General features: G+C 38.2%; 1 protein-coding gene across 7 annotated transcripts in view; it reads left to right on the top strand.

Moving 5' to 3' along the window:
• The first annotated feature begins 5899 nt into the window (after window positions 1–5899).
• The window catches only part of cacna2d3a (calcium channel, voltage-dependent, alpha 2/delta subunit 3a), a 343144-nt gene continuing 333589 nt past the window's right edge, over window positions 5900–15454 (top strand). For all 7 annotated transcript variants that reach the window (XR_009826794.1, XM_062053832.1, XM_062053836.1 and 4 more), the window contains exons 1-2: window positions 5900–6504; window positions 6594–6675. Coding sequence is in view for 6 of the 7 variants with exons in the window: in XM_062053832.1 (XP_061909816.1) it covers window positions 6380–6504; window positions 6594–6675 (207 nt within the window). In the remaining variant the exon portion in view is untranslated. The remainder of the gene's footprint in view (window positions 6505–6593; window positions 6676–15454) is intronic.

Raw genomic sequence — 15454 nt, 5'->3', positions numbered from 1 at the left:
TCTCGTGAATTAAGCAGCCATTCATCAGCACAAAAGGAGCCCCGCTAGATATCTATTTATCAATGCCTTATCACTGATTTTGCCCCAAAAACTTTAATTGACCCTCCTTGAAAATAACTTATTTGCAACCACAGCCCTCACTTGCTCTTGCCAAGATCAGAGATCAAATGCTTGACCTTTCCTGATGGATCTGAAAAACAAACACCTCTCATTGAGGAAACTACTGCAAGTCAATAGCAAACCTTCTTGTCTATGTTTGTGGTAGTCATGACATGAGTTCTTTTTGATCCATTGCTTGGCATTCCACTTTTTTTGTGCTCAAGGAAGACAATCCTGGACAATCCAGGGAGGTATTTCTAGAGCAAGGTGAGGCAGAGCCTGCTAAACATTAATCATGTGTCCAATGTCATTATGTGAACTGTGACCCATCTGGTAACATGAACACAGGTGCAAGACTGGCTGGTAAGCTCTGTCCCACAACTGAAGAACATAAGTGGTCCTGGGGTTACAAACGCGTTCCATTTCAATGCTGTGATGTCGGTCGAGTGTACGTTTGAACTTGTATCTAAATTAACTCCTCCATTATTCACACTACACAGACCATGCCAAGGACCTACAAGCTTGAATACAAGAATTAAATGAAACCGTATAAAACAAACTATTTACTTTTTGTCTTATACAGGAAGAGGCATTACAAAGGACGCAAATCAATTATTATTATATAACTCTCAATAATGAGACTATAAGGTTGCTTAGTTGTCACTGTTCATGTCATAATAGAAGATCCTTTCACTTGTATGGATATATTCCATTTTTATCCTTGATGATAGGCACTGCATTTAAAGGCCTACTGAAATGAATTTGTTTTATTTAAACGGGGATAGCAGATCTATTCTATGTGTCATACTTGATCATTTCGCGATATTGCCATATTTTTGCTGAAAGGATTTAGTATAGAACAACGACGATAAAGATTGCAACTTTTGGTATCTGATAAAAAAAAGGCTTGCACCTACCGGAAGTAGCGTGACGTAGTCAGTTGAACATATACGCAAAGTTCCCTATTGTTTACAATGATGGCCGCATGAAGTGAGAGAGATTCGGACCGAGAAAGCGACAATTTCCCCATTAATTTGAGCGAGGATGAAAGATTTGTGGATGAGTAAAGTGCAAGTGAAGGACTAGTGGGGAGTTGAAGCTATTCAGATAGGGAAGATGCTGTGAGAGCCGAGGGTGACCTGATATTCAGCTGGGAATGACTACAACAGTAAATAAACACAAGACATATATATACTCTATTAGCCACAACACAACCAGGCTTATATTTAATATGCCACAAATTAATCCTGCATAAAAACACCTGCGTGTTTGTTATGCTAGCTCCTAGCTCCTCTGCTAGCTCCTAGCTCCATAGAACACGCCAATACAATTCAAACACCTGATCAACACACACAATCACTCAGCCCAAAAGACAGTTTACCTAACCCAAGGTTCATAAAGCTTATATATTTTTAAAAAGTTACGTACGTGACGCGCACATACGGTCAAGTTATCGAATGTTTAGCAGCCAAGGCTGCATACTCACGGTACCTGATATTCAGCTGGGAATGACTACAACAGTAAATAAACACAAGACATATATATACTCTATTAGCCACAACACAACCAGGCTTATATTTAATATGCCACAAATTAATCCTGCATAATAACACCTGCGTGTTTGTTATGCTAGCTCCTAGCTCCTCTGCTAGCTCCTAGCTCCATAGAACACGCCAATACAATTCAAACACCTGATCAACACACACAATCACTCAGCCCAAAAGACCGTTCACCTAACCCAAGGTTCATAAAGCTTATATATTTTTAAAAAGTTACGTACGTGACGCGCACGTACGGTACGGTACGTGTTATGCTAGCTCCTAGCTCCTCTGCTAGCTCCTAGCTCCATAGAACACGCCAATACAATTCAAACACATGATCAACACACACAATCACTCAGCCCAAAAGACCGTTCACCTAACCCAAGGTTCATAAAGCTTATATATTTTAAAAAAGTTACGTACATACGCAAAAAAAAGCCAAAGCTGCATACTCACAGTAGCACGTCTGCGTCTTTGTCATCCAAATCAAAGTAATCCTGGTAAGAGTCTGTGTTGTCCCAGTTCTCTACAGGCGTCTGTGTATCCAAATCAAAAGTCCTCCTGGTTAGAGTCTCTGTTATCCGAGTTCTTCCATCTTGACTGCATCTTTCGGGAATGTAAACAAAGAAGCGCCGGCTGTGTACTGTTGTGGCTGACTACGTTCGAAAAATACGTCCATTTCGCACCGACAACTTTCTTCTTTGCTTGCTTGGCTTCCTTCTCCATAATGCAATGAACATGATTGAAACAGATTCACGAACACAGATGTCAAGAATACTGTGGAATTATGAAATGAAAACAGAGCTTTTTCGTATCGGCTTCAATGTGTAAGGCATACCCGTGTTCGCCGGGCTACGTCACGCGCATACGTCATCCGCAGAGGCGTTTCGAACCGGAAGTTTAGCGGCAAATTTAAAATGTCACTTTATAAGTTAACCCGGCCGTATTGGCATGTGTTATAATGTTAAGATTTCATCATTGATATATAAACTATCAGACTGCGTGGTCGGTAGTAGTGGGTTTCAGTAGGCCTTTAAACAGCTTGGATCAGGCATGCAATGATAATTTCTCTACTTTACCACTAAACATTTTGCAATGTCTATTTTTTTTAAACTTTTTACTTTTACTTGTTATCAAAACACTGCTTTTCCTTATATGCCTGAGACATATAAGGAACACTTGGGAGATATAATGAAGTGTGAAAAGTTAACTAATAAGCAACCTTTTCTCTCCTTTTAGTAGCATTATACATGTATTCTTCCGCTGTGTGCACTGCATTACCAACATAAACACTAATCAAATATACTGCAAAAGAAGGGACTCATAAAAACTGATGAAAAATACATTTAGATACAATGAAACAGTGCTAAAATAAATGAACTGCAAACATGAACGGTATGGCTCGGTTGGTAGAGCGGTCCGTGCCAGCAACTTTAGGGTTCCAGGTTTGATCCCCGCTTCTGCCATCCTAGGCACTGCCGTTGTGTCCTTGGGCAAGATACTTTACCCATCTGCTCCCGGTGTCAACCACACTGGCTTAAAAATGTAACTAAGATTATTGGTTTCACTATGTAAAGTGCTTTGAGTCACTAGAAAAAGCGCTATATAAATATAATTCACTTCACTTCACTTCATTACCGGTAATAATAAATGTTTCTTAAGTAAACTGTCAACATTTTTTAAATGCAAATGAAAATACAGCTTCACCACTTTAGTCATAGTTTTTGCGCTTAAGAAACTACTCTATGACTTCAACTTCAGACTTCTTCTGTTTGTTTGATATTGTCATTACTGCCATAAGCGGGGGAAAAGTGTTTTACCACAGCTGAGACAGAGATATTTTTTGGCGGCCCTCTCTATGAGCTCGGTGCTCAACAATGGGTTAAGAAATATGGTTAAGAAACACTACATTACATCATACTAAGAGCTTTTCCTATATGTTTCAGCTCTTAGCCTTTCAAAAATGCACTTTTTAGTAATATCAAGGGATGTACTACAAAACCCAAAACCAGTGAAGTTGGCACAGAATACAATGATTTGCAAATCCTTTTCAACTTATATTCAATTGAATAGACTGCAAAGACAATATATTTAATGTTTGAATTGAGAAACTTAATATTTTTTGCAAATAATCATTAACTTAGAATTTAATGGCAGCAACACATTGCAAAAAAGTTGTCACTCGGGCATTTTTTACCACTGTGTTACATGGTCTTTCCTTTTAACAACACTCAGTAAACGTTTGGGAACTGAGGAGACCAATTTTTGAAGCTTTTCAGGTGGAATACTTTCCCATTCTTGCTTGATGTACAGCTTAAGTTGTTCAACAGTCTGGGGTCTCCGTTGTGGTATTTTAAAAAAAAGTTAAAGTACCAATGATTGTCACACACACACGAGGTGTGGCAAAATTATTCTTTGCATTTGACCCATCACGCTTCATATTGCGCCACACTTTTTCAATGGGAGACAGGTCTGGACTACAGGCAGGCCAGTCTAATACACACACTCTTTTACTATGAAGCCACGCTGTTGTATCACGTGGCTTGGCATTGTCTTGCTAAAATAAGCAGGGGCGTCCATGATAACGTTGCATGGATGGCAACATATGTTGCTCCAAAACCTGTATGTACCTTTCAGCATTAATGATACATTCACAGATGTGTAAGTTACCTATGCCTTGGGCACTAATACACCCCCATACCATCACAGATGCTGGCTTTTCAACTTTGCACCTATAACAATCCGGATGGTTCTTTTCCTCTTTGGTCTGGAGGACATGACATCCAAAAACAATTTGAAATCTGGACTCCCGAAGCCGGCAGTGTTTCTGGGTGTTGTTGATAAATGGCTTTTGCTTTGCATAGTAGAGTTTTAACTTGCACTTACATATGTAACGACGAACTGTAGTTAGTGACAGTGGTTTTCTGAAGTGTTCCTGAGCCCATGTGGTGATATCCTTTACACACTGATGTTGTTTTTTGATGCAGTACCGCCTGAAGGATTGAAGGTCCATAATATCATCGCTTACATGCAGTAATTTCTCCAGATTCTCTGGACCTTTTGATGATATTACGGACCGTAGATGGTGAAATCCCTAAATTCCTTGCAATAGCTTGTTGAGAAATGTTGTTCTTAAACTGTTCAACAATTTGCTCAGGCATTTGTTGACAAAGTAGTGACCCTCGCCCCATCCTTGTTTGTGAATGACTGAGCATTTCATGGAAGCTGCTTTTATACCCAATCATGGCACCCACCTGTTCCCAATTAGCCTGTTTACCTGTGGGATGTTCCAAATAAGTGTTTGATGAGCACTCCTCAACTTTTTGGCATCAAATTCCAAATGAGCTAATAATTGCAAAAAATAACAAAGTTTTCCAATTCGAACGTTAAGTATCTTGTCTTTGCAGTCCATTCAATTGAATATAGATTGAAAAGGATTTGCAAATCATTGTATATTGTTTTTATTTACGATTTACACAACGTGCCAAATTCCCTGGTTTTGGGGTTTGTACAATAATAAAAGTACTGCACTGTCAGGCATCATTTTGGACCGCAGTCTTCATCTGTTCAGGATGAGTTTTGATGCTTGACCCTTCAATGCCACGTGCCTTATGTACAGTATTGTTTCCAATCTCATAAAACATCTGCAGTAAGTGATTCAGCATTAAACCCTTCTCAGAGCCATGCCAAAATCTTTGCAGCTCCGAGAGAAATGTAATCCGTCACATGGGATGTGTCGCCTGCAGGCCTCTCATCTTTCGCCAGCCATATGCTCACACGTTGCCAGTGCCACGTCGCTGTTGCAAAGTGCACTCTAATGCAACATAAATGTCTTGTCATTGTCCTCCACCAAGACCCAAAACATCCACTCCACTTTCCCACTACTTTTTTACGCACACTTCACTACACTCCTTTTTTTTTTCATCAGCACTCTAGTAGTAATCTGCTTCAGTGAACTGACCATATAGTACATGACTTGATGTGACATGAAAGCCAAAGGACAGCTATTAAAGCCCTATAATAAAGCCCTATAATAAAGCAAGAGAGAGAGAGAGAGAGAGAGAGAGAGAGAGAGAGAGAGAGAGAGAGAGAGAGAGAGAGAGAGAGAGAGAGAGAGAGAGAGAGAGAGAGAGAGAGAGAGAGAGAGAGAGAGAGAGAGAGAGAGAGAGAGAGAGATAGAGATAGAATATGTCAGAAGTAATTCAACAACGGCAGCATCCTTGGCAGCCAATCCTCAGATGCTGGGCTGAGGAGAGAAAGTGATGAGTGTGTGTGTGTGTGTGTGTGTGTGTGTGTGACTGAGTGAGTGAGTGAGTGAGTGAGAGAGAGGCTGGTCATATCTCAAAAGGACGAGAAAGAGGAGGCGTCATCGCGCGCTGTGCATCGTTTTGGTGATTGCACCTGAACGCACCACAATAACACCACCGTGGGTGAGAGCTCTGTAATAATAATAATAAGAAGAATAAGAACAAGGAGAAGAATACTAGTTTATACAACGGCGGTGTAGTGATTCGTTACTGGCAATGAAGTCCAGCTAGACTTTCCTCCCAGCAGACTCTTGTGAGCGAAAAGGCGCTGCTGCACTTTGAGGAAGTCACGCAGCGTGTCGACCATGCGTCTGTCTCCAGGCCACCAGATAGGGTGATTTTTCTATTTGTTTTCAATTCTCTGAAGAGGATACAGCACTCGCGGTGGTTGCAGTAAAGCCAACTCGGCACAGCTCGGACGACCCCAAAAAAATGACCGTGGAACGTGACAGTGGGTTCCGTGCGTGGAATGTCTGCATCTTCGTTTTACTTTGTTCAACTCTGAACTGCGGGATAAGTGAAGTTGGAGGCTCCCATCAAAGCATCCCTCCATCTGTGTAAGTACATGTTCTTTTCTTGCATACCAAAGTTTACTTATTGATGTGCATGTGATATTTATACTATTTATGGTTATATATATACACAGAGTGAAGCTGTGGGCTTCTGCATTTGGTGGGGAAATGAAGTCCATCTCTGCTAAGTACTCTGGCTCCCAGCTGCTGCAGAAGGTTAGTTGACTTCATCTATACACTAGCCTACAATCATAATTGTATTGAGAAATACAAATATGAATGTTTACTTTTAAATGATACATCCACAATATTGAATTTACTTGCATGTTTATCATTGAGATTGCAGTTACCTTTTTCAAAGAGGCACGCCTCAGTTCTGCTAAACTACAAGCGTTCTTCTATCTTGAATATTATACAATTATTATCTCCAAGCCAACTTGTATTGGAGGTTGTTGGATTATTCAGGTGTATGGTGAAAGTATGTGTGTGTGTGTGTGTGTGTGTGTGTGTGTGTGTGTGGGGGGGGGGGGGGGGGGGGGGGGTGCATTTAAATTTTTTCATTTTTTTATTTTTTTATTTTTTTTTACATAAATAAATACAATCATGTGTGCTTACGGACTGTATCCCTGCAGGCTGTATTGATCTATATTGATATAGAATGTATATATTGTGTTTTTTATGTTGATCTCATAAAAATAAAAAAATAAAAATATTATTATTATTATTATTTTTTAATTCTTGTGCGGCCCGGTGTTTGGGACCACTGGTCTAGATCAGTGTTTTTCAACCTTTTCTGAGCCAAGGCACATTTTTTTCATTCATTTTTTCACACAACCAGCAGAAATCATTGAAAAATTAAACTCAGCAGCCGATATTGACAATTAAAAAGTCGTTCTCGCAATTCTTGGATATGACTTTAACCCATAACCAAGCATGCATCGCTATAGCTCTTGTCTCTAAGTAGGTGTACTGTCACGACCTGTCACATCACGCCGTGACTTATCTTGAGTTTTTTGGTGTTTTCCTGTGTGTCGTGTTTTAGTTCTTGTCTTGCGCTCCTATTTTGGTGGCTTTTCCTGTTTTGTTGGTCTTTTCCTGTAGCAGTTTCATGTCTTCCTTGAACAGTATTCCCCGCACCTGCTTTATTTTCGCAATCAAGACTATTTAAGTTGTGCGGATGCTATCCTTCTTTGTGGGGACATTGTTGATTGTCATGTACGGATGTACTTTGTGGATTCCGTCTGCTCCACGCGCTATAAGTCTTTGCTGTCTTCCAGCATTCTGTTTTTGTTTACTTTGCAGCAAGTTCAGTTTTAGTTTCGTTCTGCATAGCCATCCCTAAGCTTCAATGCCTTTTCTTAGCGGCACTCGCCTTTTGTTTATTTTTGGTTTAAGCGTTAGATACCTTTTTACCTGCACGGTGCCTCCTGCTGTCGTCTGCATATTGTGATCACGACAAACCATGTTCCCGACATCTACAAAGCAATTAGCTATCTGCTGCTACCTACTGATATGGTAGAGTATTACACGGTTACTCTGCCGAGACAGCACCGACACTGAACTACCGCACATTATTTGCGGATTATAATTACTGGTGTGCAAAAAAAGTTTTTAACCCAATTAGGTTAAATTACATAATCTCCCACGGCACACCAGACTGTATCTCACAGCACACTAGTGTGCCGCAGCACAGTGGTTGAAAAACCCTGGTCTAGATGTATTGGATATGCTTTTGTGTTAGTTGTGTGTACATTTTGCTCCACGGTCACATTTATAACCCCATTTTGAAGTCTGTTTGCAAACAGTTGGTGTGATGAGGCGCTCCTTTAGTTGCAAATGAAACACCCCCTTTTCAAAAACATTATAATGTATCTTTTGAAATCGTACACTGTTAAAAACACTATCGATCAAAAGTTTTAGACTACCTCATTTGTAGCCCTAAGCATGTCCAAACATTTAAGTGGTATACTATAAATGTAACCCTGACTTTTGCATCATTTCACTGTAAACATTTTCATAGTAAATTCACAGCAAATTGGTGGCAAATAATTGCATTACTTTCATAGAAAATTAAAAGTAATTTACTGTGAAATATCTATAAGAGCCGCACGGTAGTACAGGGGTTAGTGCATGTGCCTCACAATACGAAGGTCCTTCTGTGTGGAGTTTGCATGTTCTCCCCGTGACTGCGTGGGTTCCCTCCAGGTACTCCGGCTTCCTCCCACCTCCAAAGACATGATTGGCAACACTAAATTGGCCCTAGTGTGTGAATGTGAGTGTTGTCTGTCTATATGTGACTTGTCCAGGGTGTACCCCGCCTACCGCCCGAATGCAGCTGAGATTGGCTCCAGCACCCCCCGCGACCCCAAAAGGGACAAGCGGTAGAAAATGGATGGATGGATGGATGGATGGATGTTTACATCAATTTACTGTAACTGCAGTGCTGTGATTTCATGTATAATTACAATAACGTTAGAAATAAATGCTGTAACTTCAAAATTGTAATTTCATAGTTCGTTATTCTCTCGTTTTAACAGCATTCTGCCACTTACTGTACAAGAGTGTACAACAAAGTCGACGGAACGCCATAAGAGACAAATCAGTTTGAAATTACAGTAATTTGTTGTATTATTGCAGAAGACTATGATTACAGTATTTTACTGTGACTTAACAGTTAATTGCTGTAAATTATAAGGATATCCTGATTTTTACAGTCATGTGTTGTAATGTAACAGTCAATTTTGATTATAGTTTTTACTGTGGAAAAAATACTATTATTTGCTGTGAAATCCTGATATTTTTTTAGTGTTGCTAATCACTATTAATGTTGTAAACTATAGCTACAGTAAAGCAGTATTGGAGTGGCATTTATTTGTAAAAATAATTTTGCTATTACAGTACACTGTACACGTTTCAAAACCACAATGGATTTTAAAAAAAAATCCATCAATTAAAAAATCAGAATGTGGTTGAAGTGTTGAGTTTCAGCTTTAATTAAAAAGTTTGACAACAATATGGCATTTAACATTTAAGAATTAAAGCTACAGATACATTATATAGATAAAATTAATATAATTTTGAGTGATTCAACTGATATAATTGTAAATTTATTAATTTACTCATAAAATAATGATGTGCCTGGGCTTCATTTACTGCAAATTATCCTCATCCAAGTGTTGAAACAATGGTTATATTATCAGTGTGTGTTTGGGCACACTCATGTACTATGTTGGATGTACTTACTCATTGGTATACATTTTCTGTTCTATAACGTTTGACCAGGAGTGTATATAACTTAAAGAAGAATATCAAAGACACGGTGGTAAATAAACTTCTTAAACAGTACATGGAATGACCAGTCACAACATTAGGTATACCTGCCCTCTCTCCGATCAATACAGAGCATCATAAAAAAGCTGCTATTAGCAGCTTTTATGTCACTGCATGTCACACGTTGGGGAAATTATGCACATCCCATGATTAGATAAAAATAATACTTTATCCTACCTTTTCTTGTTTTTCCTCACTCTCTTTTTCTGTCAGAGTTTAGCGGTTAATCTAATTTCGTAGTGGCCCTTCTTGACCAAACCGTCTCGTGTGAAATGTTGTGGACAAATGAACACGAAAGTATTGATTTTATAGACATCAGAGCAGGCAGGAGGGCATTAGACGAGAAGGAAGGACACCACAAACTTCATATATAGCATTCTCAGTTGAGTCGGCTCAGCAGAGGTGGAAGAGGCACAGACACTGTACAAAAATGGCCACATATGTATGTCCGTCAATCTGTGATGTCACACAAGGCCCACAGTTAAAAAAAAGACTCTAAAACACAGCGTTCATAGGCATCCAAATAAGCGTGCAAGCTCACGACCAAATGCATGAACCTTATGATTTGATGCTTTGATATTGTTAAACACGGGTATCATAACAACATTTACAAGTTAGAAAAGAGGAACATCATAGTATGTCCCTGTTAAGCAGCTACAGTATATAGTTGTCTTTCCAGCTGGAAGTGTTTTTAGGGACTTACATAATGCGGGTTTACATGGGAAGGCACACATTTAAAAGCTTGTTCTGCAATCAATTTGCTTTTTAAAAGGACATTTTACTGCTCACACACTCACACTGATGTGAGCAAATCCAGTCCTCATGGGAATGTAATTTTTAATGCAAAATGTACTGTGCTGTAATTTGTATAATTAATTATTAGTAATGTTTATGTTATTTCAAAACGTAATGATGTTGCCAAAACCTGTTTCGGATTAAAGGTAGTGTTTGTATGTCCAACATGTTTGATGTGTGGCTTGCTGTCAGATTCGCCATATTTTTTTGGCATACACTTTTGGGGTTTTTGCATGTACCTTCATATCTGCGTTGAAACAATTCCCAGTTTTAATCCTATTGTACACCCTCAAAAAAGTACATTGTTGGCATGTACAAATCCACAAGGTTGTACAAGTAGCTTACTCATTTTGACACATGAACTACAGAATAAATCTTATGTCCTGAATAGAAAAATGGCACTTTTGTCATTAAGTGCGGTCATACAGCAGCAAACAATAAAGTCAGTCCATGAAATTCTTACTGAAACTGACAGGTTTCTTACTCTTACTGTGTGCACACACACACGCACACACACACACACACTAACTGAGGTAAAGGCCATTAGTTCAGGCTCTTTTACATACACTGTGGTTACTGTGTGTGCACACGACCATACAGTTGACTGAACGTTCACGTTCACAGCCACACAGTTAGGCCTATAGCATGGATTTCATCAGCTGCTGATACGACTGAGTCGTTATCTTTTTGACGGGATAAAAACTGTTCCCCCTTCTCATCTTTTGCCGCCTCCAAAGAGGAGATAACCCTCCTCACAGAGCGACGACCTCCTTATGAAATGCAAATGAAGGCCACAGTGTTAACAGAGCTAAAAAGAGTGTGAAGACCCTGTTGCTGGAAATTCGTGTTGTTTAAAACGAACACTATGATTTTCCTTATTGGCAAGCATTGCATGCTTCTCACCTGGCCCACTGATTGTTGAGCATTATCAGATGTGCACTGGCTCGGACGCAATGGGAGAGTGTCCTGTGTATTGCTGCTTATTGTGTGTCTCATTAGGGCCAGCAGATAATGTGTGTGGAAATATGAAGAGAAACAGATCCCCTGCAGGCATGTGTGCTTTTAGATATGTAGAAAGAATGAGGAATATAGATTGTAAAGCATAAAAAGTAAGATGGCCGAGGAGACAAAAGACTGCTCTTGTGTGTCACTCCAATATTTGGTTATGATTATGATGGCGCGATGGTCGCCATGGTACGGCACTCTTTGGTGGTTGTTGGGTTTTTCTTAATTTTTTCAGTTTTCTCTCCTCTTTTACCAGAGAAGAACTGTTAAACATTGGACAGTCCTCTGCCGAACCTTTTTCACCGGTTCTCATTGAACCAGAAAGAGATTCTTGCCGGAGGAGCAGTAAGTTTCTAAGGACTTTGCCAGAGACGGCACAACGGGAAAAACGAGCAGGCACGCTCGTCAAACTAAGGTAGCAAAAATTACACATTGCGCTTTCATACATTCACATAGTGAATGTCCGCTTCCTGGCTAAAAAGATGGATGAACTGCTGCTCTTGAACACCAGAAACAGAGTTTTGAAGATCCGCCGCCCTGTGTTTTACTGAAACCTGGCTCTGGCTCAGCGAACACAGCCCAGGTAGCTCACATAGCGCTGGGAGATATGGCTGAAAACTGTATCACGATATAAGTTTTTTATATTGGTTGATTTCGATAATAATTGATATTTTTTATGACCTTCGGGAAAATATGGACCAGGAGAAAAGTATATTAAATCTAACATTTTATTTCAAATGTAACATTCCTCTGATTATAATCCCCTCAGCTATCAAGGCAGGAAGGAAAGGAAATGTCAAAACAACCATGGAAAACACTCAATCAATGTAAACACAATTCTAAAATCAACACTTAACATTAACCTCTTTAAAATAAGGCCTAACAATAAGTAATATGTAAGAATATATATATATATATATATATATATATATATATATATATATATATATATATATATATATATATATATATATATATATATATATATATATATATATATATATATATATATATACGTGTATATATATATATATACTGTATATGCAATATATATGCAATACTAAGAAAATACCACTGCATTGTTGCAGTTTAGTGTTTTTATGTTGAAGAAATTTGCAAAACAATTGCAGACATGTTACTGTACAAATAATTGGATATTGTTTTGATATATTTAATGATCGATCGATAAAGAGAACTAAATATGTTACATTTAAACATTTTAAGATTTCATTATTACCAAAATACACATTTTATACCACATGAACACACAAAAAAGTACCAAAAATTGGTACCATTGAGTATCGGTATCGATTCCCAGTTACCAGGAGTACCGTATCGTTTTAAATGTGAAAGGTACCCATCCCTATTTGTCAGAGATGCCATGCATAAATATGAACACCATTAGCTTGTACAACATGTAATGTACAGAATATCAGAAGCATTTACTCAGGTAGAAATATCACAGATTACAGCTGAAATAGGCTTCAGCCCCCCGTGACTTCAAAAGTCACGGGATATTACAAATTAATATTACCAAACATCTCCGAAAATAAAAGCATGATCATAAAAATTCTCATTTTGTGTTATTTATGTGTGAAACTGTTATTTAAACATGGAAATGTAGCTCCTCCTCTGAATGCAAGTGCTCCTAAAGCAGGTATACACATTCTGTATTTCCTAAAAACTCAAAATCTGGCAAAACACCAACACACAGCAGGCAATTTTTTAAATTATGGTAATTAAATCATGTTTGTCCTTTTTGTGTTGAGCTGTTTAAAAAAGCATAACGTTTAAAACACATTTAATTAAAGCAAATTAATCGCTTTGAAAATGATCTGTCTGGGGTACACTTATTAATGATGAAAAGTTCTGTATATCTGCGGTTATCGCAATTAATTTTGAGTTAACTATGAACAAAATACGATTAATCGCGATTAACTATTTTAATCGTTTGACAGTCTTAATAGATAGTTTTTTATATATATATATATATATAGTTTTATGGAACTAATTTTTTTATTAACATTATGTGTCGTTATCGTTTTATTGTCCCAGCCCTAAGCTCACTACACTGGACTTTCAGCTCTTCAAAGCAGATCACGTAAAAGAGCTCTCAGAGAAGACGAAGGGAGGAAGAATATGCTTGTATTTAAACAAAGATTGGTGCAGATATGTCACAGTGTTGAAGCAGACGTGTAGCCCACAATAAGCCCTGGTTTACACCTCAAATTTTGAAGCAGCATCAGGCCAAGAAGGACACAGGCGGTATGCACGGCTTTTGGACAAAATATCCCATTCCAAATCTTCTGATTGTCACACACACACTAAGTGTGGTGAAATTAACCTCTGCATTTGACCCATCCCCTTGTTCACCCCCTGAGAGGTAAGGGGAGCAGTGAGCAGCAGCGGTGGCCACGCCCGGGAATCATTTTGGTGATTTAACCCCCAATTCCAACCCTTGATGCTAAGTGCCAAGCAGGGAGTTAATGGGTTCCATTTTTATAGTCTTTGGTATGACTCGGCTGGGGTTTGAACTCACGACCTACTGATCTCTGGGCGGACACTAACCACAAGGCCACTGAACACAATCCAGTGAAAACATTTAACAGAGCTGCCGGAACTGCTAAACTAACACACACAAGTGTGCTGCTGCTCTCTAGGCCAGGGGTCACCAACCTTTTTGAAACCAAGAACTACTTCTTGGGTACTGATTAATGCGAAGGGCTACCAGTTTGATATAAATTGCCAGAAATAGCCAATTTGCTCAATTTACCTTTAATTTTATGTTATTATTAATAATTAATTATATTTATCTTTGTGGAAACACTGATCATCTTAATGATTTCTCACAATAAATATATATAGAAACAGATAAATATCAATATGTAACACTTTATTTTTATATTTTCTCTAAGTGCACATTTTTCAAATTGAACATTTTCATATGATCACTTCTAAGACAGTCTTGTGAAATCACAATATCCCATTTTAACTAGCTAGCCACTAACATTTTTTAACAAATCATGAATTACTTTTCACCATGTTTGTACAAATAATAACTCATGTAAAATACAAAAGTAAACTGTCAAATTTTTAAATAAATCATGTCACACTTTGAACTGGACACCAAATCTGTTATCTGTTTCTTTGTCAGTTAGTGAAGACCAAGTCTTTAAAATATTTTCTTGGATTTTCAAATTCTATTTGAGTTTTGTCCCTCTTAGAATTAAAAATGTCGAGCAAAGCGAGACCAGATTGCTAGTAAATAAATACAATTTAAAAAAATAGAGGCATCTCACTGGTAAGTGCTGCTATTTGAGCTATTTTTAGAACAGGCCAGCGGGCTACTCATCTGGTCCTTACGGGCTACCTGGTGCCCGCGGGCACCGCGTTGGTGACCCCTGCTCTAGGCGCTGACGTCACACGTCCCTAGCCAAAAAGGCACTGCCTTTTAAAGGCACACTCACGCATACTCTACCAATATCATACATTTCTCAATTGCATAAGCCAGATATTAGATTTTTTTTTTTAAGTAACGCATTTATTACTTTCCCTAGTAATTATTTTAATTAATTAAAGAGTAATCCCTTTAGTAATTCTATTCCTTTTTGGTAAAGTAACGAGATGTTATAATACATTACTTTTTAAAAGTAATTTTCCACCACTACGAATTGAAAAAAAGCCTGTTTACTTCTCAATGATTTACTTGATTATTTATTTTCACACAATGTATAATACTACATTTTATTTATAGAGATATTCTATTCATGACAGAAGTTTTAAGTTTTCACTATTAATCTCAATGTTGGAGATGATTATTTATTTGCATGCAATGTGCAATGTTATATTTTTGTTAACATAATTA

This window comes from Entelurus aequoreus, linkage group LG07, assembly GCF_033978785.1.
Source record: "Entelurus aequoreus isolate RoL-2023_Sb linkage group LG07, RoL_Eaeq_v1.1, whole genome shotgun sequence".
NCBI lineage: Eukaryota > Metazoa > Chordata > Actinopteri > Syngnathiformes > Syngnathidae > Entelurus > Entelurus aequoreus.
This window is presented reverse-complemented; position numbering and strand designations above follow the sequence as displayed.